Source organism: Colletes latitarsis, chromosome 7 (assembly GCF_051014445.1).
Source record: "Colletes latitarsis isolate SP2378_abdomen chromosome 7, iyColLati1, whole genome shotgun sequence".
NCBI lineage: Eukaryota > Metazoa > Arthropoda > Insecta > Hymenoptera > Colletidae > Colletes > Colletes latitarsis.
The window spans coordinates 16,258,917-16,285,481 of record NC_135140.1 but is presented as its reverse complement, the minus strand read 5'-3'; the positions used below and the strand labels follow the sequence as shown (position 1 = coordinate 16,285,481).

The window sequence follows — 26,565 nt, the reverse complement described above, 5'->3', positions numbered from 1 at the left end:
TCCACCGACCCAACATTCTTCAGCGATCAAGACTCCCGCGAGAAAAGAAACAAGCATTGCTCAAACACGTTGATTGCGAACACTCCGCGTAAAGAGAATTATTGAACCACAAAACCGACTGGTACACGATGAAACCAGGCGGATCGGTATGCACCTCTTATTGCTATAAATCGTGATCAAAGTATTTGATTATTGTTCCGTTCCGTGAATCGAGCTACTATGCAAAAATAAGAAACATGGTATCGTTTCTAACTAATCGGAATTTATTTTTGCGATCGACGTCAGAGAACAGCGATGATGTTGTTCGAAACGACCACCTTTCGTATCGATGAATGCTCGCGAACGACGAAACCAATTGGCTATTGCGGCACGCACAGTCTTCGCAGTTATTTCCGAAGCTGCTTTTTTTAGGGTGCTCTCGTCAGGCTATCCGAGTGTCTATTAGAAGTATCGCAGACTGCATAACAATTTATAGTCGTTCGTAAGTGGATTAAAATCCGATGGAAGACCAGTAAGTGTTTTGTGGAGTTCTATCGAGGTTTAATGGGTCTTTGTTTCTGGAGGAAGGCGTTAAAAGATGGGTTCAAAGATTACCAAAAATAATACAAGTCCATTAGATTTAATTGACGGATCTGGAAGAGACGTATCAATCTGTTGGGAAATCAAGAACTGTCTGTCTGAATACTAGGTTGAAAAGAAACGGTGCATCGTCATGCATAAGCCGCATGCGATGTGCATCTAATGGAACTACGTTCAATAATTCATGCACAATCGACTACTCAAGAAACTGACGTGAAATTATTGAACATTGCGTACGAATAGTTTGATTGAATCGGTTGTACTATTACACAATAGCTCAGCGGGTTCACATGATGAAACCAGATGATCCAATATACTATAATAGATCTAGGCGAATACATCCAAGTGTACGTTGATTTAGACCCAAAATGTGTGCCCACATATTGTGGCTGGGCCGGTAGACGAGGAAATCGTGCTCGTCGAATGAAACATGCACAAAAGCAAAAGACGTTCACGACCCAGGTGCAGTGTAGCTTTTACTGTAGCCTGTGACAGATCCGACGAACGCGTTTTTCTCTTAGTCAGTCTCGTTCTCGAACGATGAGCGCTTTGGCATCGCGTGGCACAAGTCCAACCCGTTGGCCCCTCTTGGATCCACCAGACGCCACTTGCCAGACATAGCACAACCGGGTCCCCGAGACGTTTTCTCATTCGTCTAACGCTGATAATACCGGGGAACTATCCGAGAAATGGAAAACGATTGCGTTCCGTCAAACCACGACGGAAATAGACGCGATTCTAGCCCAGAAAAGATTCCTTTGGCGCGACGTTTCAAGAAGGTTCCACCAAAGATAAGCGAAAATCTTATCTGTCGGTTGTCTGCTCGAGTATATCATGAAATTAGGATACTTAAATATTCGAACAGTGATATTTAAATGGTGAAATATTCGATTTTTCTGCATATCGTTCGAACAGTCCCAGGTCCAAGTTAAAACCAGTGGTTGTAGTAGGCTTGGGACGTTTAAGGAGCATGCTTCCTGTTCTCAGGTGGTGTTGCCTCTAAGCGATTACCTGAACCGTTAAACAGGAAACCCTCTGACGATGTGTTGGTGTTTAACTATTTTTTCCTGTTTCCTATGAATAATTATAAACGAGTAAAATCGTATCATGGGATCCGAATGGATCGCGCCGAATAAAACAGGAATAAACTAATTTGCAAGTGTATTTAGACGTTTATCGCAAGTTCAATGTACTATTATATAATGTAATTGCTAGTTGAATATTTTGATATAAAAACTATCGGAAGACTCGAGGTCTTATTCTGTTCTACTTAAAAATAGTAATTTTGTTCTATTACTTTCACTAGTGACTTCCATTTTATCCAATTTTTGTAAAACGTTAATAAATTCGTTTTTAAGTAAAAGAAACAGCAAATATTTTAATGACTCGGGAAATTCCACTGTGGAATTACTACTTTTACAGTAAATTCATGCACGGATCTTGAGAAGCAAGACCAAGATCGACTGAAATTATTTATACCTCGTCTATTTAAAATGAAAACGAAATGCAGGTTACAGTAATTTTTTTTTCCTCATTTTGCTCACTATTACATCCTTCGCTGAGAAGTTAGCGGTATATCTATAACGTTAATACTTATCACAAGGTCGATGCACTTGCGGTAATGTCGCGACACGCATTTCCAATATGGCGGCGAAAAATTGGCGGCAACACGATCGTTACAGCCCGCATCGTTTTTATTGCACAAAAGTGCCGCTGAGAGTCTTGCATTACAGGAAACAAAAATTTGGTTACCGTCGGAAGACGTTACTTTTTATCGTGCTATACTTTAAACAAATGCTTAAAAAATTAGAATATTAAACTCGACGCGCCAAGCTCCTTACCTAGCGGACTAAATAAATCACGATAAACAATATTTATGAATATTGTTCGCGTACACGTACCCTTCTCATAGTTCTTCTGGCCAAGGGAAAAATTGTGATTCACGTCTGGAGGGTCGACATTGTCGAACAAGTCGGAGGACAGCTGTCTCTGCAAGCGGATCGTTTCATGAGTCAGTTCTCGAACTTGAATAAGGAGTTCCTGATAATTCGATACCGGAAGCGTCATTGCTGTGCTCTGTGCCCTTCACCGCGCCCTTGGGCCCAGTTTTTACACGAACAGCCATCCGATTTGAATTCTGCGAAAAAAGGAATAATACTAGTTAGTATTGGGTTCGATCATTGCTCAAGGTATAGTCTCCATTTGAGTTACATGCATGGAAAACTATTTAAAACAAACGTAAACGCCGGAAGACCATTCTCGGAACCAGAAATTTCGTGAAAAATTAATTCTATTATATTGAATTTAACAAGTTTGACAATATGTAATTTTGAGAAAGCGTCCAGACAAAATTTCTAATTGTAGAGAAGTATCTATATAGCTGAAAAATTAATTTTATAATAAATTCTGTCCGTCTCTGGACGATAATCAATAACTTTGATGCATGAAAAATCGTGTAAATGTAAGTAATATACAGTCACGACTCGCTTCTATCCCGGAGCCACTCAAAACTCGTCTATGCGAGGAACCCTTGTGGTTGAATAACTCCGAATCACGAGTCGTTGCAATCGCAAGACTCTGTTGCGCGTATGTATGCGCGTGTACGCTTAAGTGTAGCACTTGTTCGGGCTTAAAAGAGCTTTTGTCGACGGGGAGGAAATGCAGCAATCCCTTCTCTTCCCGTCGGCACTTGCACAGCACGTGAAAAGCGTGCACGCGAACAAAGGGAACCCCAAAGTTGCATTCGCGTCAACTGGTTTGTTTGTGCGTCGTCCAATGCATGGCAACCATAATAGGTGATACGTCGTCTTCTTTTCGACCAGTTTTTTGGTATGTCATTGGAACGGGTCGAATGCCGAGCTGGTTCTCAGAAACCAGAAATGTTAAAATATCTAACATTTATTTTTTTTTTACTTAGTACTTGTTTGCAAATAATTTTATCGCGAAAGACATTCCTACGAGGAAAGTTTTTTTTAATTAAAGAACACGTTTGAAAAACCTCCGATCGGGAGGTTAATTTTAATTACCAATCCAACAAGTACAAAATTATTATTTTTCATTATATCTCCACACGAGTATGATCAATGGATTGGTGAAGCTTTCCCGATGAAAATAAGTCCAAACACGAATTTACTCGAACTATTTTCATTTTGATCTCTTTTTATTTTTTGTGTAAATGGATCGAGTAACTTAATAATAAAAATAGGTCCGAATATAGTCGTGTTTGGACTTGTTTTCTTATTTTTTAGCCAAGCTGTACATGCTCGTATGACCGCCAGATTACCGATTTTCTTAACCCTCGCACGAAATTAGCAAATCTACCCTCTTTAATGCGTTATTTACCATGGGGTGACTCGAGCGACTTACGCTGTTGGACTTTCGTTGATTGAATTGGGTAACGCCATTGCTGTGGCCTTTCGTTGGTAATAATCCCTGTCGCGTGTTACAAAATTATAAAAGGTGTTGGGAAATTGAGTAATCATTTTGTCATATCGTTAAAAGCAACCGAAATATTTTAGGTTCAACGCTTAAACGAATCGCCTTGTAGAGAACACCTATTCGAATGATTCTATCAAACACTGTAAAATTGCGATATCAATAAAAAAAAACTCTCCCTAGGTCGAATGCATGTTATTTATTATATGTACGAACTTTGATTTGGACGTCTGGTTGGTTCTGGTGCATTAGATTTCAATTACTTCGTTCTTAATGTGAAAAGTTTGAGTTGTAGGTGAACTCGTGGAGGGAACACAGTTCACAGAAAATAATATCGCGGAATGGTGGCGTAGCGGGTCTGCCAGAGCGCGTCTGTCTCGCTTCGTGGTCCATGACTGGAACCAGTCTAGATTGCAACAAGAAATGGGTAGAAACTTGACTGAATGCGTCTCTTAAAAAAGAGACCATTGCTACCCCTTTTCACGACCCCGAACGAAGAAACAAATCAATGCAAGCCCTTGCATTCGCACTTCATCAATATAGCAATAATTAAATGAGCTTAGAAGTTTCATTAAAGCCTTCAAACATTTTCGAATCAAACGATAACACGTAGAAGAATTGTGACCGCTTTAAGATTCTTGTTTTTTATGGTTAAACTTTTGTCGATATTTGGAAAAAGACTGAAATTTTTATTGCATTTATACATTTTTTTTATCGGTCTACTTGACTGACACGTCGCCAATAAGTTAAGGACGCAACTATGCAACTATGCAATGTTCAGCTTCTTACAGCGAAACCATTTCAGTGCTAACGTAATGGAATCATGTAAGGGTTCTTCATAATCACATATAAATGCAAATTATTTATACTATACATTCATGAAAAAATACTGTAAATAAAATATTAATAAATTCATAACATAATTCATTAAAAGGTAATCTATACAAAATTGTTATTAATATTAAATTTAATTTCGCGAACAATTTGTTTTCGCTTGTGCCAAGACTGAAGAAAGTAGTTTTTGTTCCCTATACCCTAAGCTTTATATGAAACTAACAAAAAATATATTTAACTACTAGCTTAGCCATTTGACAATGCATCACGACTCCAAAATCATTATGGTTTCTCGAAAGCTAGGCCTGACCAGGTCACGCATGCAAAGTGCGCGCGTAAGAGGAGTTAGGTACCCGAAGACTCCATTTTACAAGCGTATAATACTAAAACCGTGCGCTAAAAATATATTTCAGACGTCGTTGTCCCCTTTACTGTATTACGTGGAATTTATTAATGCGGTCAACACTCCATCATACAGACATTACACGTCAATTACATGTCGTTAATAAGCTTTCGCTCCTCGAAGACCTCAAAACGTATAAATTTCCTCCAAATTAAGGACACTTGTGTCTCGTTACACAAATCTTAGCAAATATTTGTATCTTTTAAATCCAAATACTGAACCATAATAATCAACCTTACACATTTCCATTCCTTATATCAATTTACAATTTTTTATTTGTTACATTTCTATCGTGCACTGTACGATCGTTAGTCTAGATACCATGTTTTGTTCCAAAGAAAAACGCACTGGCCACGTCGAGTTATTAAAAGCCAGGCTAGGTAAATTTGGAGGTGAGTGTTCTACGAATCCGTTTTTGTTGATTAGCTCATTGTGCTTTATTCTATGGGACTGCCCACGTAGATTATGATTTTTGGCAGATGTAACCGCTTTTGTGTACTGCGAATTCAATTGAGGATACAACAATGCCACGGTTTCAGAGTCAGATATCTTTCAATTTTCCCTTAATTTATTTAACCTATTTCATCTGACTGCATTGGAGTAAAATTATTAAAATACACATGGCTACTTATTATTAATATTCGTTAAGGCATTGTAAATTGCTAGAAAATTGTGTTCCATTGCATGAACAAAAATTCGACACAATTTGACAGAGTTATTCGTGTGGCAAGACGTCCTAATTTGTTACGAAATTTATCCATAACGAAGCAGGTTCCGATTTATAAAAATGTTTACGAGCATCGTAGCACGAGGCAAAATTATAATTGGCACCTTTTAAGTAAACCACATAATCAGGAAACATTAATTATGTGCCCATGAAGCTAATTTTTTGAGAGACCCAAGTAATTAAATATTCGAAAATTGTGCACCACCGTGTAATAAATTTTATAAGCGTTCAATATAATTGCTTGGGTATTATTTTAATACATTCGCCAAGTAATATAAAATTGACTAAGGGTATCGATACAGCAATTAACAAAATTCAACGGCAAAAATAATTAGAGTATCACCTGTTCAATACGGATAACGAATATATCGTAATCTACTTTTACTATACGGTATAAATATTCAATAAAATTACAACGATTTTAATCTTGAATTTCCAATTCTACCAAACAGTATGTATACACATTGATTTGGTTCATTCAAACTAAGCTCCAGATGGTAATAATTAATGGAAGATTTAAGAATATGTACAATACCAATTTTCTAGAAGATAGTAATTTTATATTATAATTGCCAATTAAGAAGTGAATATACAGTACTTCTTCATTCAGAATTTCCTGCAATTATTTGGGGCAGTATATTTGAATTAATTTGTCACGCAATATTTCGAAATTATACGAGGCATATCATAATAGGTTTCTTCGAAGTTGTAGCAAGTAACTTATCGGAGCTAACAAGAATGTTTTAATAAATGCATATTACATTATAATAATATACAAAGAAATATTGACTCGGCCCACATTCAAAATAACTAATACATCTGTGAACCAATTTATTTTCATACACATATTTATTAAGACCCTTCTTCCCCTTTTATGTGCCCCATTAACCGGTCAATTTCGTGTCCATAACTCCTAAATTTCTCATACAGCAGCAAAGGAACGTCATCGGCCAGAATTGTAAACGAAGAGTTTATTACAAACAGTACACGCTATTATTATCCACTCGATACTTTCGACCAATAACAAAGCTTTTTATCGCACAATTTCTCTTACAAATACACGGTAGAACAAACGATGTTGATATTTGAACAACGATCGTCTTACAACCAAGCAAGTTTACCAAGAATACGAAGATTAGAACCAGTTACCTTTCAGACATCGGCCACGAGGACTGTATGGGATCACCACGTCGCGAAGTATATCCTAAATATTCACCAAGAGACCGTACTTCCCTTCGCACATAATGTTTAACAATTAAAAAGCACACTTCGTGTCATAACGGAAGAAATAAGAGAGTCAATAACAATACGACACCGATGAACACACACGGACAGTGAAAGGTGAACGCAAGAAGAACCTTCTCCTTCCGCTGCCGTTCGAAAACTCATGGTGCACGCTTGACGCGGCCACCACGACGCTTCCCCCCACCCCAAACCTTATCCCCTCTCCTACGATGGAAGTTAATCGTGGCGGAGAAACCCCTCGTGCCGTTTCTAACTATACAGGGTGGGGTGTAATTCTCGATAGAATCGAGAAGAGGATGAGACTCCTGAGAAGTAGAACATGTATCAAATCAATCTGCTGGTTTTCAAAGCTTTGAAAATTATCAGTTTCGATAATAAACCCCTTAAAGAAACAAAAAATATCGAACACAACATTTTTCGTTACGTTTAGTTAAATTAACTCAACATTGTAAATAAGTTAATATCAATTTATTGTGATTCTAACGAATACAAACACGCGTTAAAATTAACTTAATGTAATTTTAAAGAAAGCCCAAACTGATTACATGTAATTTCAAAAAATAGAACATTTCGCAACTCTCTATCAAGCACCATCAGATGGCAATTTTCTTAAACCGTTTCCCACGACTGTAATAAGCATACCTTCAATTTCGGTTCTCTCATCATTTTAAATATATTAATCTGCTGGAGAAAGTGCAATATAAATTTCTGAGATACTCTGCATACCTATCTGGGAAATCAACATCTCTCGATAACCACCATTACGAGCGTGTTGCGCGTACGCTTAAATTGCGCCGATTAAAATAATTTGAATTAAATTACTTAATGGAAAAATTGAAAATCGTGCAACGGTAGCGAAAGTAAATATTTATTTTCCAGAAATTCGTGTTTGAAAAGATATTTGGAACGCGAACACCTGTTTCGAATCGACTCCGTGGGATTCTTATATTGATTACAGCCGTATATCTGTACAGATACGCGGTATACATATAAAGTTAGCGGTTAATGTGGCTTAAGAAATTGTAACTCAACCTTCGATTCTTTTATTTTGTTAATTAGCGAACCGGTGTAAACACGATTGCTAGTGTAGTTTCGATTCGAGAACATGAGGTTTCCAGTACTTTTGTTAAGAAAAATAGTACTTTTAATGACAAGTTATTAACTTCTTATTATTCCACACAGAACACCATATACATATACCATTAAATTCATTTGAGAATGTACAATCGTACGAATAATTTTTAACTATTTTTTAAAATGGTAGAATAATGATCTCAGAACTTCCAAGACCTTCACATATGTAAAGAACTCTTTCAAGGTTCCTGCAAAAGCTTTTCAACCACATTTGAAGTGATTAGAACCTTTATATGGATAAATTGCTTGGAAACTTACAAGAGGGAGAACTTGAATGCCCATCACTACTTGTATTCCTCATTCCAAACACTGAACACTACTACCAGCGCAGAGAATACACGAATATGATGTTCTGGAAGGTTGTCATAAGCTGGAGATAATTATCTACCACCCTTTAATGGCTCCCCTTGCTATACCCGAGAAAAGGATACAGAGTGAAACACGAAGACGAGTAAACATTAGTGCAGCCAATTATGCTTAAGCAATTTCTGAGATGAATAACCTTCTACGACGTTTGATAAACTTTTGCAAAATTTGAATACAATTAAACGACTCTACATTTATAATAATTTGAATTGTTGCTCGATGAAAAATTACTTAATTTTCAAACCATGCCTCTATAATTCTGAAAATTCTACGTTCAATTTAGGTGAAATGGTAGACAATTTGAACTGATCTGAAATTGTGATTCAAATAGGACGTATCATAGTAAACGCACGATGAATATAACATCAGATAGAGGTAGTTTCACTTTCTTGAAAAATAATTCTTTCTCAGGCGGCAGATTAAATTATATGACGCACACTAGCGCAATGAACGCCGAGCAAAGAGTGAAAACTAGTTCCACTTTCATCTGAATTTTTTCCTTGATATACCGAAGGTCGTAAGTGTACTGAATGACTCATTACGTTTTCACGTTTGAACGTTTGAGGATGCAATCGTAGTAAACTAAGTGCGTACGCGTATAAAATTACAGACTATAAAAACATCGCGCAAGAAAATCGTGTGAATGTGAAATTGAGGACAACAAAGATCAAAGCTACTCTACAAATAAAATAAAATAAAACTGTATCAATTTTACCCCTTATTTACGTTTTCGAAATGAAATAATCGTAAAGAAAAATCGATCTGACTCGAAGATTTTGGGTCTTCTTCGTTAAATACAACACGATAATTCGTTGATATAACGTTAAATACGAAAGAGTATAAACATCATGGAATTCCACAACGGTTAATTATAGTCACAAGGTTTGAGACAAAAACAGAAGATGCCTTGGCGAGAATGTCCACCGGTTTTCGAGGAATACCATAAAAGTACAAAGCTCCATGTGTGACCCGCGTCTGGTTAGTCACGATAAAAGGTGCGCAACTTTGCCAGACCTTGATGCGTTGCATTCGTAAACACGTGCTAGATGCAATTACTGCAACACATTGCATCTACATAAGCGAAGTAAAAAATATGGCGCGAACACAGAACGTGTAACTTAAGTAGTTGGTGTTCTTTATCCGATATATTAACTTTACTGGATGAAGCGTGACACGTGGTACAACCGTCGGAGAGGGTGATTTCTCCAATATACAGGGTGTCCCCTCTTGAAAATTGCCTGAGGCATATATTATTATCACGTAAATCCATCGAACATGAAATAAGTGATTTCAATTTTTATCGAGCAATAATTAAACAGCGTTCTTACGCTTTCTTTCTAATATCAGCGTGTACATATACAAGTTAATCGTATGGTGGACTTTCTGCACTCAAGGTCATTCGAAAGACATGTGGTCGTAAGTCGTTGAACTTGTCTTGGTGCCGGTTGTAATGTCACGCGAACAAAAACACGTTTCCATTTAAAGAAACCATGACTGTCCTTGAAATATCTTTCAAAAAGGGACCGCGAAAACGTAAAGAAACTTTATAATATTTTTTCGTATCATCGAAGGTAAGAGAAATACTTAAAAGTAAGGTGAATAATACTCAAATCTTTGTTTTTGTACGAGAAGGGTCGTCTTCGCTAAACTTTTGCTCAACTTATGATACGGAGATCCCGTATCGTTCTCATAATTTCCCTCTTGAGGCAGAAACAGGGGAGAGCACTATTCATGTGCGTGCGCTCTCCTGCGTACAGGAAATAGAAATCCAATACGTTCACGGTAGTGTTGACCGAGAGAGCAAGACTGTTTCACCTTATCCTGAGAACTGAAACACACACGTCTCACTTTCACGAGCAAAAATATATCTAGGCGTTTCTTAACGACACAATTTTATCCACAAAAACTTTTATGATTCAAACTAAGTCTGTTACGGACAGAGATTCTTTTATTAAAATTACATAAATTTAATTACACGTTTCTACCGATCGTTATTACGATAGAGAACTATCGAAGGACGCGCGTCTCTGCCAGGAATAATTACACGGGAGCGTGAAGCCGAAGAGAATGCATTCGCAGACTGAAGAATTCACCGTGTCATATTGTCTGGGTTTGTTATCGCTGGTACTTTAATTATGCGCTTCAAACGAGCGAGGCATCGTGATACGTTTGCGTGTACTGTTCCAGGAACTTGACATTAATAAGCAATTCATTAAATCGGCAGTTTCTTTGGTAGGACTCGAAATCAATTCATGACCCACATGATCATAAAGTTCTTTCAACTGCAAATACGCAAATTGGACGAGATAAAAAAACGCTTCAATTAACTTTCCATACACGGGGGCATTGTAGCCATTAATTATACGGCGAAAACTCCTCTAATTACGCGAATGTATTGATTAGACAATATACGAGTGTTGACGATAAACAAATGTAACGAGAGAACTGTTCTGTCTAAGGAGATACGAAATCACGCACGTGTGACAATGGCCAATAACCGATGGCTGAAGGAACGTGTAACAGCAGCCAATAACCGATGGCTAAATGAAGTCACGCATACGTGACGTCTGCCAATAACCACTGGTTAAGAGAAATCACGTATACGTGACAATGACCATTGACAGAGAGAAGTCATGCTTACGTATGTCACGCCTGGCGTAAAGATGTCAAACGATTTTTTCTTTGCGTATTTTTTTTCTATAATTAATATTCATTTCGTATTGTAATGATAATTTTACTCGACTCTGTAGTCAAGATATACAAGGTCAAACACTCTGCAGAATGAAAATGTAAATAATTGAAGAGCAGGGAAACAACGCCATGATAAATCGATATACTGTGAAGTAAGGTTCAGTGAAGTGCTCGATGTAACCAGATACGGAACTGGAGTTTTGCCATTCTTATTAAAATTTTCTCGTTTGCATTACACGATGGGATTTCACGACGTTTGTACAGAGAGAAAGTTTTCCGCCGCGAAAGATAATGCATTAGATGTCTGATTCTAGCTATTCACTTAATTGTACGTGTCGCTTTCACGCTTTTTGTTTAGGTGAATAACTTCTTCGTTGCGTATGCACGGTCTTCGTCGGTTCGTTTGTTATCGACGTGCATTTACCGAAGGAGTCTGAGCACTGTTTCGATACAATAAATTCGGGGTTGTTGTTCCAAGACTTAACGAGTCCATTTGTACAAATATTGTATCAGACAAGAAACCTTATTTGTAAATTATTTCGTTAATGCATTGCAAACCACCATTTTGTATTGGAACAATGAACCACAGTGGAATAATTTGTTGGTAGATAACAGCAGAATAAAGGTATTGCGCGTCTAGAATGCTTCGTGGTCCATAACTGAAACCAGTCCAGACTGCACGAAGGAACAGGTAGATATGTTAACTGGACATGCCTCTTGAAAGAGGATCCCTGCCTGTTTCCATCCATGGTTGGATGAATGGGGAGAAAAAAAGTCATGAATCTCGTCGTCTGTAACATCTAATAATAGCAAGGTTCGATATTTCTCTTTCTAGGGAGGGAACGAGCTTTTGGAGAATCGATAAAAATCCTTTACACGTGTGGTAATATTCCTATTTTCGAAGATTAAGACAGCACTACCATTCTAATAACATTTTATGTGAATTGAACTCGAAGATGACCTTTACTTTTTCGAATGGAACCGATCTATGAAATTCTTATACGGACCATCCTGTGAAAATGGAAGATTTGTAAACAGTATCCGCTTGTTATAACGTCACGGGAAAATGGTTAGAAAGATCGCGATGAAATGTGGAACGTATGTGTAAGATAGCTTGACTTAAGTCTGAGCAATGTGGCATAGCAAAATTCTTACCGCTACGGCGGATTATGGGGGGGGAGAAGCAAAGGCACCAACCATAAATTCATATAAGCTATCTCGTTAATCTTGCAGCAAAAATTGTTGAAACTTAGATTTAAAATCTTTTTCGTTCGATGTGTTCGTGACCCAAGAAATAAAACTAAAAACATTGTACGTTTCTAAGTTGAATGAATTAATTGTCGCATCAACAATGGTTATTATGGTAAACAACGTCATGTAACTTGGCTAGTTCTACAATAAGTAAAAGTAGGCAAGATGTTAAGCTCATGGGAAGGGAAAGTCGGAAACCTCACCCACTACCCCCCAGACCTATCCAATGAAACACATCGCTAAACACGTCACGCCCATAAGTACAAAAGCACCAATCACATACGAGTCTACGACTAGTAATTTGAAATATTCCAATCAGAAAATTTTAATGTATTCGTCGACCAATTCTTGCAGTAATAAATAAGTAACAATTGGTAACAGCAATGATTCACTAAAGATAGTAATGGCAATAATGATAGCAATCAAAGTTACAATGACTTATCATTATTATCTTTAATAATATAAATAATAATGGGTCCAACAATGCGCTAAAAGCAGTAATGTAAAAACATTGGAATAGCGATAACAATAATAATAAAAAGGTACGTAGTAATATCGATAGTAATAGTCATTACGACAAGAACAGTGATGGTAATACTATATTGAAGCTGTTAATGCTAATATTGTTAGCAATCACGGTAAAAGTAACAGGGCTTTAAGAATAATAACAGTAATGGGAGTGGTACTATTAGTAGTAATAATAGTAACGCGGTAACAATGATATTTCACATGAGCAAATGATAATTAGAAAACACAGAAAAATCTTGTGTGTACGTGGTAGCGTATAGAGCACCGTGCACCGTGTTTTGCACTAAATTAGTCTGACTAGAATAAAAGCTGGCAGCGAAGCGTTACAAATGGCACGTTTCTTCCAATCCACATTGGCAGATTGCCGACTAATTATTAACCGAGAGATTCTCAATTATGCGTCAGGCCGTTGACCTGTCCATTCGCGAATGTCGCCGCGGTGAAAACTAGAGTTTATCGGACGGACAGTAAGATCGATCGAAGTACGTATGCACTATTCACGTGCAACCAAGTCTAGACAGTTGACTGCGCCGTTTTATGGTCGTCTTATGCCAAAATCGTATTCCAAGAATATATCTGCACGGACACGGTACACCCTTTATGACTTATGTAGAATTTATTTTCCTGCGGACGATGCTTCCTGCCCTAAGGCGGACGACATTTCTATTTCTATAAATTTCGTGCAATTTCGAAAACTGTATTTTCCCCAACTCGAAACGTCAAAACGATCTGATAAATATTTTCAGAAACTCTACGAACTACTATTAGTTTCAGTTTATACGTGAAATTAATTGTTAAGAATTTTTTTATGAGGATATTGCATCGCTGTTATTTTAAATACACCGGTAGCGTGACAAGAACATTATTAATATAGTTGGATATATTCAGCAACGCGTCCGTCAACCTTGCTTCGTTTATTTCCTATATTCGACTATTTTTAACTTTCGTTACAGCACCCGCTCGTTCGTATATGTATAATCCCGTCGCTGGTTTCGTTCGTTAATCGTGGAAATTAGTAAAGAAACCGAAAAGGGTGCGTAGCACGATTGAAACATAAATATTCGGCAACTGCAGTAAATCATTTGGTTATTTTAATCAAGTAAAATCGTTTAAATTATTTAGCGCGTAAGCTTAATAAAAAAAGCAATGCCCCTTTCTTCTTTACAGATCGAAAAGCAAGATTTATTTTACACCTACAGACTACGAGGATTTTAAAAGCCGATGAAAAGTTTAGAAATGTTAGAAGTCGAGCAGATAGAGAAGCACGTTTCACGAAACTTTCTGTTAAAGTTCTGGTGTAAATCCGTTCATTGCTCTGCAGTGTATACACTTTCAAAACAATAATTCGACAAGTAACACGCTTTTGTCCGTTACGAACTCAATTACGGGTAAGATAATGTACAAGTTTCAAAGGTCAAAAGGTCGTTAACTTGCTAGAAACGAACTTTAACCTTTGAAATTAAATTTAATTAACAGTAACCATTTATTACTATGACCCATTAAAAATAAAATGGTAGAAAATTAGCTAAATAAATCCCAACACTACCACGCGAGTCAAAATACCAATTAGATCCTTCCAAATAAATCATATGTGTAATTAAGGTCTATTAATTATGCTTTTATGGTGCGAATACTTCAAGAAATGTATGCAAGCAACTAATCAATAATTATGTAGCGTTCGAGTAACAAATGCTAAAAGAAATTCCTTGTAAGTTAACACCGTTAAAGCTGCAAATTATTCCTTTACTAATTTAATTTTGACCAACAAATGGGCTGCTCATGCGTCGCTCTATCACAACGACAGTAACGCAATCTATCTGTCACAAAATATTTGAAACGCTGTTACACTCTCGCCTTTTACTGTTATATTCTTTTCTTCTTAATCTATCCATCTTCCTCTCCTATTCTTGTTCTCTTGCGTTAGTCTCTAAACGATTATGTATATACGAAATCACATACAGCGTTACATCAATATTTGAATTAAAAGTGCACGCTTACAATTGTGCTCACCTTACGGATATCCACCACGAGGATTTTTCGAGTCACCGACCTACGTTACACTGGATCATCTTTGGTCTTGAACAGCAAGAAAGCATTTCTCCTTTCACACGCGTCACGACTTACGGAGCCCACTCGACGGAAACACTATTCTACGCGTGAATTTCTTCCGACTACGCGAAAGGGAAATTCGTGAGTAAAAATAACGCTGGCAATAGACCGAGAGGTGTACAGAAAGAGATCTGCCTCCTGCCGTTGTCGTTCGAAAACTCATGGTGCCCAGCTTGATGCGGTCGTGTGCTTCTCCCCCACTCTGATGGAGTTAATCGTGGTGGAGAAACCCCTCGTGTTGTTCGTATTTCGAACCTGACTCTGCGTGTACACACGGATACACGTGTACATACACTAACGTTCAAAAGTTTGGTGCACGCGTCAGTGAGAAAGACGTTCTTAAATTTCACGCCACCGGGGTAGGATCGATACTACTCTTCCGTGCACATTTTTAAATTTACACGTGCACCTAGATGCAAATTAAACATTGTTAACGAGCAATTTCATTTCATTAGAAATAAATAGAACTTTTACAAACCGATGAGCACACATTATCTTCTGTTATGGCCTCTATAAATATAGGAATTACTTTTAAACGTTTCCTTGTCGATAATACTAATTTTAGATACATCTGCAACTTTTGACCGATAGTGTATACAAGTACAGCACTGTCAAACGGAACATAGCCATTATATGTATATACATATGTATACAAACATATATTCGTGAACCGTGTATACGTACGAACAAAACAAATGCTCTAAGACCTTTTTATGGAGAATTTTTCTCTGCGGTACTGTAAATAAATGTGGAAAAATATATGATCGTTAATAATGTAGTCAGTCAAACGTGAATCAATCGAATAACAAAGTAAAATACTATAAACTGCAAGAATTTTGCGTGGTAAAACAAAAATGGTGCACAATCGCTTCGATCGAATCTCTCTATATCGATTTCAGTCTCGGCATAGAAACATTTTAAATTTAAAGTGCCATGAAGATATAGCTAAAGATCGTTCAAGCACGCTATGCAGGGTTATCAAAAAATTCACGGAGGTTATTGCTGAGCCAGCAAGGAGTCCCGATTATAGGATAAGACATATACATATACACCGTAAAGTACACCGTATTGCGTTACTCGAGTGTACATGCAAAATATTTCACCTGCATCGGCTATCTATATAATTTGATCTACGTAATCGCAATTTCATTTTCCTTTGCTTCTCTAAAATCACATCTTAGGTCTGTGAAAAGTAATAAACGAATTTAAGTATGGTAGGAGAACGAATTTATAACCTCTTTTCCCATATGTTTTATAACCTCTTTTCCTGATTGTTTTAATGTGACGAACCAGCACATTTTGTTCAATATAATGGCCTGGGTTAGGTATTCGTACTTGCTGATTCTTGAGGTAGGGTACAATTTTGCCTGGTATGTCGTGCTTGGCTTTCTTTTCCAATGAAAAGAACCTTTATGTTGCTTTCCCTCTCTTTTGGGCGCCCTCTTTGCCCTTCGATACACGCGACTTGTTCTGCAACACACTTCCATGAATAAGTAACATGACAGACAAGGAGACTCTATTAGAATAGTAGGCGGGACCTTAGGGCGCCTCACGCAAACACTCTTACGCATACATACTTGCTGCTTGAAGTATTAAAACCTACGAACAGGAAGTATGTCTACACGAAAACTACGTATCATTCACAGATAGATCAAAACTGTTTAAAAAGAAATAATTACGTCAGTTGTCAAATAATAAGCATGCATACGTAGTCGATAAATAATTATTTATCACGAATAAAAACTATTACACATTGGTTTTATTCTTTATCTATTGTTTTAATAAAATTTTGCCCATCTCTTTAGATTCCACTCTTAAGTGAATTAACTCTAACATTGTTCCGATCACGTATTCAAATATTATCAATCGAAAATCAACAAAACTGTAAATCACCAACTTCGTTAATTATTTTGTCGATCCTCGAGTATTAAAATCCGATACTCATCAAATGCACTTCCGGTTTCCTGGGTCATGCGGTACACGTAGAGGAAACTGCTTAACATTCCTCTAACCAGTAAGCACATGTACTTAATAATACAAAATAAAAACGTGACAAAACTTGTGAATTTATCAATCAGCTTACATCAATACCGGAATTGCATAAAATTTATTGATCCTTGTACCATTAATACCTCGACGTGTCAAAGATTAAACGTATAAGGAAATCCGTATGCTACATAATCCTTTACACGCACGTAAAAAAGCTATTAATTACAACATATTTATATATGTTTTGTATAATTTTCAAAGTAATAGATCATAGCAAATTTTATTGAATTGTTCATTTATAATAAAATAGCTTTACATAAAAACCAAGTAATAAGGATTTTGTAATACTATTCAAGAACAAAAGCTAATTTATTATCAACAATATTAAATAAATCTCAAGAAGATCCATGCAACTCTGATTCATATCTATTTTTATGCATTACTTTAATAAAGACTGTATGATCGTCTAAAGCATAGATCATCTCTTCTTCTGTTCATATAAGTTATTTAAACAAAATATTAGTTGAATTATTTACCAGATTTTTTATATATTATTTGGCTAGAACGACGTAGACGTTTACAATTTGGACGGGAGTATAGCCAGTTCCGGCGCTTCAGTAGTATTCACGCAAGTAATTTCCGGCCACGTTAAAATAGCTTGTTTAGATGAAATTTTGACCGGGACCTGGATTGATTATTTGGACATTATTCGTAAATTCATTCTGGTTTAAATGTGTCTAAAGTAGTGTACTAAACAAAGAACTAACAAAGAATGGACTACTGGTCGATCTGCCTGTTATTCGTCTCGCTGTTCGGTACGATATTACAAACTGGTGGCGTCGAGCTAACCTTTGAACTACCCGACAATGCGAAACAATGTTTCTTTCAGGAAATCGAGAAAAATGCAACGGTTATGCTCGAATTTCAGGTACGCGACTCGTGTGTCTTTCAATGAATTATTTTTTACGTACAGTACGTGGTTAAAAAATGATATTTGTAATTCTGTTTGCCGCGACGTAATACCAATAGCCACGTTCACACTTGTTGGTAACTTGTAATGAATCCAATATGTTACAAATTGTATAATCACCAAAAATTGTGCGTGTTTCTTTCATAAATCGTCAAGATAAATATGTTTTAAGGTAAATGAATGCCTTTCAGGTCGTGACTGGTGGACAATATGATGTAGATGTAACTTTGGAAGCTCCAAATAAAGAGATCATCTATTCGCAAATAAAAACACAGTTTGATTCGCGGCAATTTACAGCCCCAATGACTGGAGCATATCAAGCTTGTTTCAGCAATGAGTTCTCTACATTTTCACATAAGCTTGTTTACATGGATTTTCGAGTAAATGACCAACTACCGCTTGCTGGTCTTGGGGAACATGTGACTGTTATGACTCAGGTAACATTTTTTTAATATTTTTTTTATACATGACTAAACATTATCAAGGCAAATACATTTAAATATAAATATTTTTTTCCAGATGGAATCTTCTGCGGAAGAGGTGCACAAGAATTTGAATAATATTTTAGATTATCAAACACATCATCGATTAAGAGAAGCACAAGGTCGTAAACGTGCAGAGGATTTGAATGATCATGTATTCATATGGTCTGCTATGGAAACAGTAACAATTTTGATCATATCGGTAGGGCAGGTGATGATTCTAAAGGCTTTCTTCACAGAGAGGAAAGCTTAGTACATTCATTAGTTTATCTGCGAATGACAATGTTTTTTTTGTTCGCAATAAAATAATTTATCCATCCGGACGACACGAAACAACGTTGTACGTAATGATCTAAAACTTCTAGCAATCACAGTGCCATGTTAATATTGGCCAGTTGTTTCTTACGTCCGTATTTTATTCTGGACGTTGCAGTACAACTCTGTAAACAAACAGAATTTTCTAGTAAGAGAAACTTACAGTTTCCGCGTGTATGAGAATGTTGTGTATGCGCGTTCATGTGTGTATCATCTGAATATTAAGTTATGTGAAAGATAGAAGATTTCAATATGAGCATCTGCTCTGCTATAAGCTGTAATAGAGAACATGAGAACAATTCGACTGTTGTATCTCTTCTCATGGTAAAGTCTTAAGTTTGAATTATACTTTGGAACTGACAATATAACAAACATTGTCCTAGAAAATACGCTTTTGTTACCATGAATGTATAACAATAAACTAAAATATTTGTGCGTATTACTCGTTGTATTTACTGTGTACTCCTTGCTTTTATTTATTTAAACATAATTATAAATAAGGAAAAAAAGACATCCTAATTTCCTATCCTTTATTGATAAATTAACAAACATGTTTAAAAAATTTTCTTAAAATGTCCTTGAAAATATTTTTTGAATTTATATGCAACAAAAGATAAAAGTGTAATGACCCGTGAAAATTTTAAACTAATAAAAACAAAACAAAAAGATAAAAGTTTGAGTTGTGAAAATTAAAAATTATACCTAGTAACTTGCAAAGCTTCAAAAATATGACTAATGAAAATTCTCTTTCTAAAAAAATCTTGGATTATTGGCACCTATTGTTTCTCAATGCTGAAATACGTGGCACGTATGTACATTCATTCGACATTCAATGGAAGTAAATTTAAATGTAATTTTTCCGGAAATACGTCAATGTCACTAAGACAGCCGGTACGATAGCCTAATCGTTGCAATCACTCCAAAATACTGAACTATACTCGAAATAAACGACAAATATAAATAAAAAGTAACAGCTGTTACAACCTACAAGGAAAGGGACGCAGAAAAATTAGTATAAAATATTACGAACGTTTCATATTATGGAGGTAAATATTAAATATCTAGTTTTGTAACAATAACAACTTTTTTTAAATTGGGTAGAACATGAACACTTTGATCAGTGTGACAAAATATCTAGAACATTTTTATTTACAAAGAAATGTTTATGAAAGTATTTTGCGATTAAAAAAATGTATATTGTCGGCTATTAAATTTTACTTCAAATCTGTAGATAAATTACAATTATTCTTTCCATTATATAAACTTACAAAGACTTAATAGTATAACTGGAGTTGCTACTAATGTTATGTATTATTTAGGAGCAAAATATTCCAATTGATATAAATACTGGAAAGTTATTAGAATGGTTAATTAGCAGACGGCATTGTAATAAGGATTGGCATACAAAAATCTTACTTATTAGAGAAAAAATTAACAATGCTATACAAGATATGCCTGCACACAATGAAATTGCAAAACTGTTATCTGGTGCTTGTAAGTTAAACTGTGCTTTGTACTTTAGAGTGATGATTATTTGGTTTAAATTTATCTACATTCTTGCAGATATAAATTACTTTCACTGTTTAAAAATAATAGAAATTTTGAAGGAAACTGAAGCAGATACAAAAAATATGTTTGGGAGGTATGGATCACAGAGGATGAAAGATTGGCAAGAAATAGTACGTGCATATGAGAAAGATAATTTATATCTTGCAGAGGTTGCACAAGTACTTATAAGAAATGTTAATTATGAAGTTCCAAGTACTAAAAAGCAAATTCAAAAATTGGAGCAAATACAAACTGTATGTTTATTTGGTAAATATTATTTGTTGTTATTTTGTTGTAAAAATATAATATGTATTTACAGGACTTGGAAAAAAAAGAAGCAGAATATAAAGAATCAGAAAATACAGCCAGATCAGACTTCAATACATTCTGTAATCGATTAGGTATTTCTGGCAATCAAATTATGCAAGAGCTATCAGAGAGAGTGAAAGTACTTCCAGAAATTTATGAACAGATAGCGAAAAAAACGAAATTATTAGAAAAAGGTGTAGAGTTTTATCGTGATTTTTTAAATTACACTTTGGGTATAGGAAGTGATTGTTGTGTTCCCATGATAAAATATGTAATTGGTATGTTAAAATATAGTTGATATATCTAGTAATGATGAATCTTATTATATTATATATTACAAATGTATCAGAGAATGGAAATACTACTACATATGAATGGGTTTATGGAGTAGCCCCATTATCAATTAACGAGCCTCCTTTAAATATATGTTTTTATGACGCTGATATAGAGAAGAGGAGAAAGGAATATATTGATAATCTTGTACGTACTACCTGTTTCAACGTTTTCTACGTTATTTAAATAAAAAAAAAAAGCTGGTAATGTTACAAAACTTTAGTTTGATCATTAACGATCGTTTTATTTCGTAAAATTTTAGAAAACTGTTTATGGTGACACTGACTTAAACGGAGATAATATAGTTTTGGACAGTGACGTTAATTTAGATGTCGGAGGTGAAATTGATTGGGGTGATGGAAATGTAGAAGTTGTACCTGAAAATATAGATTGGGGTGATGAAAATGTAGAGGAAGTTGTACCTGAAAATATAGATTATAATATTTCTTTGGAAGAATCTGGCATAGTCGTAGAAGCAGCTGGTCACGATGGTGGAATTGCGAACGACACAGAAGCGTACACAATCCTTGATAATCCATCTACCAGAACCGATTTTATCGATCAATTGTACGAGGTATATATGTTTTATTAAGTTTTTAATTAAATACACATTGATTTCAGTGATAACTAAGATTCTCTTTTAAACGCTATGATTGTCTTACAGTTAGAAGCATTCTTTACATTTCGTTTACGTGAGTTGAAAAGCGACGATAGTGTTAATTTTTTAAGCTTCAATCAACTGCAGTTATCATCTTCTATTTTACAACATTCTACGTCAGAGAGCACACAAAATATGTTAGACAATGTTAAAGTTATTTTATCTGAAATTTTGGATACTAAGGTCCAATTATTACACCACATTAAACATTCTAAGAGGTAATTAAATGAAAGAAACGTTATTTCCGCGCATTGCACAAACAAAATTAACTATCTATTCATCTTTGCAGACACGTAAATGGTATAGTTGACTCAATAAAAGAAAATTTATGCTTAATTGACAAAATGGTAGTTTTGCAAAGAACTATGAGACGAAAAAGGGAAAAAACTGCAGAAGAAGCTAATGCTCTTCGTCCTCTTCTACAGCTTGTTATCCAAAGGACAAAGGAATTGCAAGCAGAGGTATTAATAATATATTTTAAAATATCAAAGGAATAATAATGTCTTAATGTATAAATATTTTTTCCTTTTCTTTTACCTACAGATAGAACAAGATATTTCGAAGAAATATAAAAACAGAATTGTACATTTAACGGGAGGTATAAGTACTTTGTAAATAGTAGAAATAAAAGAATGGAATTTGTATTATGGAAATAAGATTCTACTATGTGGAAAGGCGTGAATGCTATTATGCTTTGTAATGTTACAAACAAGTTTTGTACCTTTAATTACGATTAATAAAGTATATATACTCTTGTTATCTTTGGCATATTTACGCAACGGTATTCATTTATTAATCAATTTCCGATTCCATTATTCTGTAATTCTATCATATCAGTAATCACATGACCATAAAAAGATTTTGTACCAATCTCCAAGGCGACGAAGTGCACACAGCCTTGGTTGTTGGGCAGGGGAAACGTTTTAAACATTCAGCGAACGAACGATCGCATTCGCATAACCGTTGGGCACATGATCCAGATCCTCCCCAGTTCCCGTGTTCCACAGCTACAATGCAAAAGGGGATAATTATGTATGATATTATACAATTTAGATAAAATGTAAATATAATGAAACAAACCGCATACGGGCTTATAACCATGGTAACATCTCCAATAATATGGTACAAAGTACTCTGAAAACATTGGGCATTCCGTAGCATCATAGCACCAGTCATGCATTTTACAACACCTACAACAAGGTATTAACTTGTAGTTTAAATTAATTAATCTATATTTCTAAAGCCATCCGATCTGAAATACATTTTTGAAATTGCATTTATTTTATTAACACTCTACTGGCTTCAAGAAATGCAATAATTGTTTAACAAAGTTTTTTTTTAACATTCAGACTATTAAAATTAAAACTTACCTATCTATCCCATCTATGACATATCCTGAACCTAAAAAACCACAATAACATCCATATCCTTTATAGGATAAAGGATTGCATCCAGTAGCACAAACTACCATGTTATAAAGATGTATTACACCCCTTTTAAATCTTTTATGAGATAAAGTCTCTTCATTATGTATTCTAAAACAATATAGATTGTTTCCTTACATAGAATTGAAAACTATGTCTCTTGGAATCAAACAATACTACATGCAAAATTAATTTATTTCTGTATTTTGACATATTTGTTCAGAATTCATGTTTATTAATAATTCAACTCCAATTTTATGAAAAATATCAAACTTACAATAATTGATTACTCTTTGTATCGTTGGAGGTAAAATTAACAGAAGGGAATTCATGAACATATACATTTTCCTTCTGCTGTTGCACAGATACTGAATTCCATGGTTTCCCATTTCGTCCTATATGAAGATTTCCTTCTTCCCATTCATGTTCTACGTAATTAAAGGGCGATTCATCATTGTTTAATTTGTACACTCTGCTACTTTTAATCGATCTTTTAACGCTTGGTGCTTTCCTAGCTGTACCGCAAAAGTAACATTATGTTTTTTTATGTTTATCAATAGATATAATTTCTTACTGATTGAATTATTTTTCAATTGATAAAATAACTTTCAGTGATCTCTATTAATATAGATTATTATTTTTGTCTCTTCTGAAATTACATAATGCAAAGAAGCATGTGTCAAATTAAAAAAATGGTGACGATCTTCAAATGATTATAGAGAAGACTGTAATGATTTTATAATCGGTCGACTTGGTAATTTAAGTGTGCTCGAAAACACGATTTTTCCCCCCGTTTTTTCAACCGTGCATTCCCTCCGTTTCACGCTAGTTGCACCGTGATCCGTAAAAGTGAGACACACTTCCGTTTGCAGTGTGTCACGCGGTACACTTATAATATTGAAAGAACTATTTATTGATTGCCAAAGTTATGGATCTCGTTACATAGACATTACGTTGGAATCTGTTCACGCTTATAATGACAATTTCGTTTCTTTTTTTCATACGGTTCAAGGATATTTCTTACAGGTCAACGAACCCATTCTCAAAGTATTCCTCGTTTCTTTTAACTTCTAAATTTGAAATCATAGTATTGCAAACGGTGTAGTGTTGTTAATTAAATATATTGTTCGTGACTGATATTGTTACATACCACGACCAGCGCAACAAGACAATGTCACGAGTATCGCGAGTGATAAGACGAAGGATCTCCATCGACGTTCCGATCGAGGCATTCCAGAGCCATGAAGAATCGGTGCGATCTTTTTATAATTCATCGAGCACGCTTTCATGTCATATCAGCTACGAATCGTTCTGAACTCGTTCGACATAGTCAGAGTTAAAAGTCCTGGTATCGAAGGATCGTCGCCTTTCGTACGAGACATCATCGTTCGTTGCACGAGATCGATGCAATAGAAAGATCCATCGAGGATCATCGACCGTAGATCATCGTCGATCGCTTCATCGAACTCAAAGTCCCGTATCTCGGAACGATATCTTCGTATATTTAATATAAAAATATATAAAATTCAAGTAATTACGTTAAAATAATATGTTTTTGGTTCTTCGAGGGAGTCGCATTTTTCACGAATTACAATAACGAATCAAAGTTTCGCGCACTTATCACGCCTGACAGAACCCAATCTCTGTTTTCCAAAGTCAACGCAGGAGTCTCTTCACGGCAGGAGAGCGAAACGAGCACTAAACTTATCAAAGGCACCTGGTCCAATGGTTCCCACTATTATTCCTCCTACCACCGTGCGCACACGACCCCAGAATTCACTGTTCTGCTGAACCTAAGTGACCCCCGACGGTCTACCTAATCGAGCTTGCTCCGTAGCATTAGAGGAATGGCAGTTCGCCTGATCAGAATCATCCAGAGAGCGGCGGAGTTCTTAGCTGCACTCTGAGAAACCTACTGTTACACTTTCGACCATTTCCGTGAAGAAAAGAGGATTCGAGACGCGTTCACCTCTCATCCTACCACCTCAGCTCGTTGCTACGGTTTCCCATTGTAGTTTAATGTCCTACCTCAGTGGTCAAGCTCCCCAGGACTTCTCTTCGTCCATTTTTAGGATACCAGAGTTATACGAGAAATGGAGTCTGCTAGTTCCTGCATATGATTAGGACTTTATCTTGATCAACCATTTACTTTCGTACGAGCCTTTACGTTTCCTGATAATCATTTACAAAAGAAAGAACCTAATAAATAATTTAGATATCTATTGTCGACGTGAGATGGAATCTAATCTAAACTGCAGATACGATCTAAGTTTTTAAGTAGCTCGTGTCTTTCTCGGACAAAGCTCAAAGGGCAGAGGACAGACGTAAACGACCGTGTTAAAAATCTCTCTTGAAATTGTAATTCTGTGCCTTTGAATCAGATGAAAACGGTAATTAGGGCAAAAAGATACGTTACAAGTATTCGAGTACAACGAATAAACATTGAATATTCAAACATGATTATTTCTATTTAAAATCTAAATTTAATTCGAGATATTTTACAATACATAGAAATTAAAAAAATTATATCCACAGAAAAATTTGACAAGTAGTCCGAGACCTAATTTCAAGATCTGCCTGATCAAAGTTCAGAAAACGCTGTGGAAAACTAAAATATGAAAGTCTAACTAGCAAGTCTTGATAGATTTTTCTGATCGATCGAGGGAGGCTCGAGTCACTGTAGCCTTAGCTAAATCCCTGTTTCTAAACCTAGCCTCGATCGACCAAGTATTAGCCAAGTATTGGGAACGGCAAATTCAGCGACCGACCGAGTGACTGTCCATCGCAGTTTGCAATAGCAAAATAGAAGAATCTTGTTTGCTGGAATTTACAGTGAATGGATCTGGTGTGTTGCATCTAACGGTACTTGACTAGCAGATGTGATACACAGTTATCGAGTTCTGTTAGATAATTTCTGGATGATTCTGCTACTTTTATCCAATCTAAATTTTGTTTAGTGAAACATTTTCTAATTTTATCAAATCAATATCCTTTAAACAAATATCATAATTATTTCATTATTTATCCAGAAAAAATTGGTTTTACCCCTTAAACTGTTATTATATGTTTCCTTTACATTTGTATACCTTTTAATTGCTGTATGATTCTACTTTTCGCGAACGATTCAAGTCTTTTCTCCTTTTCTTAAGTTGTTAACGGCTTAACGGCTCTATCGTATTTTAAGATTGCAAGCAATTAGGCGGAATAATAATCGTGATAAATCTTCGCTTACGTG

At 35.7% G+C, this 26,565-nt stretch overlaps 4 protein-coding genes across 10 annotated transcripts in view; 2 read left to right on the top strand and 2 right to left on the bottom strand.

Moving 5' to 3' along the window:
• The window catches only part of LOC143343969 (uncharacterized), a 43,360-nt gene extending 27,654 nt beyond the window's left edge, over positions 1 to 15,706 (bottom strand). For 3 of the 4 annotated variants that reach the window (XM_076769453.1, XM_076769457.1, XM_076769456.1), the window contains exons 1-2: positions 7,128 to 7,343; positions 2,481 to 2,716 (exon numbers count right to left, since the gene is read on the bottom strand). In XM_076769453.1, the coding sequence (XP_076625568.1) occupies positions 2,481 to 2,646 (166 nt within the window). In that variant the 5' untranslated portion in view covers positions 2,647 to 2,716; positions 7,128 to 7,343. Of the gene's footprint in view, positions 1 to 2,480; positions 2,717 to 7,127; positions 7,344 to 15,203 lie in introns of those variants that run through there. The other variant, XM_076769454.1, reaches the window with a different exon arrangement.
• Positions 15,707 to 17,904: 2,198 nt separating this feature from the next.
• Positions 17,905 to 19,500, top strand: LOC143343973 (transmembrane emp24 domain-containing protein 7). Its single transcript, XM_076769468.1, has 3 exons — positions 17,905 to 18,219; positions 18,453 to 18,698; positions 18,781 to 19,500. The coding sequence occupies exons 1-3, from the start codon at positions 18,064 to 18,066 to the stop codon at positions 18,994 to 18,996; spliced, it is 618 nt and encodes a 205-aa protein (XP_076625583.1). The 5' UTR covers positions 17,905 to 18,063; the 3' UTR covers positions 18,997 to 19,500.
• Positions 19,501 to 19,951: 451 nt separating this feature from the next.
• LOC143343779 (CDK5 regulatory subunit-associated protein 3) lies at positions 19,952 to 22,676 on the top strand. 3 transcript variants are annotated; one of them, XM_076769008.1, is made up of 9 exons: positions 19,952 to 20,104; positions 20,378 to 20,552; positions 20,622 to 20,860; positions 20,926 to 21,193; positions 21,265 to 21,395; positions 21,511 to 21,822; positions 21,913 to 22,124; positions 22,196 to 22,367; positions 22,450 to 22,676. In XM_076769008.1, exons 1-9 carry the CDS (start codon positions 20,099 to 20,101, stop codon positions 22,519 to 22,521), a joined length of 1,587 nt encoding a protein of 528 aa, XP_076625123.1. In that variant the 5' UTR covers positions 19,952 to 20,098; the 3' UTR covers positions 22,522 to 22,676. The 3 variants fall into 3 exon arrangements, with proteins under 3 accessions (XP_076625123.1, XP_076625124.1, XP_076625125.1); XM_076769009.1 differs by lacking the exon at positions 19,952 to 20,104 and having other exon boundaries at positions 20,415 to 20,552; positions 20,666 to 20,860; XM_076769010.1 differs by lacking the exon at positions 19,952 to 20,104 and having other exon boundaries at positions 20,428 to 20,552; positions 20,655 to 20,860.
• LOC143343781 (uncharacterized) lies at positions 22,556 to 26,238 on the bottom strand. 2 transcript variants are annotated; one of them, XM_076769011.1, is made up of 5 exons: positions 24,481 to 26,238; positions 23,608 to 23,845; positions 23,277 to 23,441; positions 22,987 to 23,096; positions 22,556 to 22,913 (listed from the first exon to the last, which is right to left on the bottom strand). In XM_076769011.1, exons 1-5 carry the CDS (start codon positions 24,617 to 24,619, stop codon positions 22,747 to 22,749), a joined length of 819 nt encoding a protein of 272 aa, XP_076625126.1. In that variant the 5' UTR covers positions 24,620 to 26,238; the 3' UTR covers positions 22,556 to 22,746. The 2 variants fall into 2 exon arrangements, with proteins under 2 accessions (XP_076625126.1, XP_076625127.1); XM_076769012.1 differs by having other exon boundaries at positions 22,994 to 23,096.
• Positions 26,239 to 26,565: the final 327 nt, after the last annotated feature.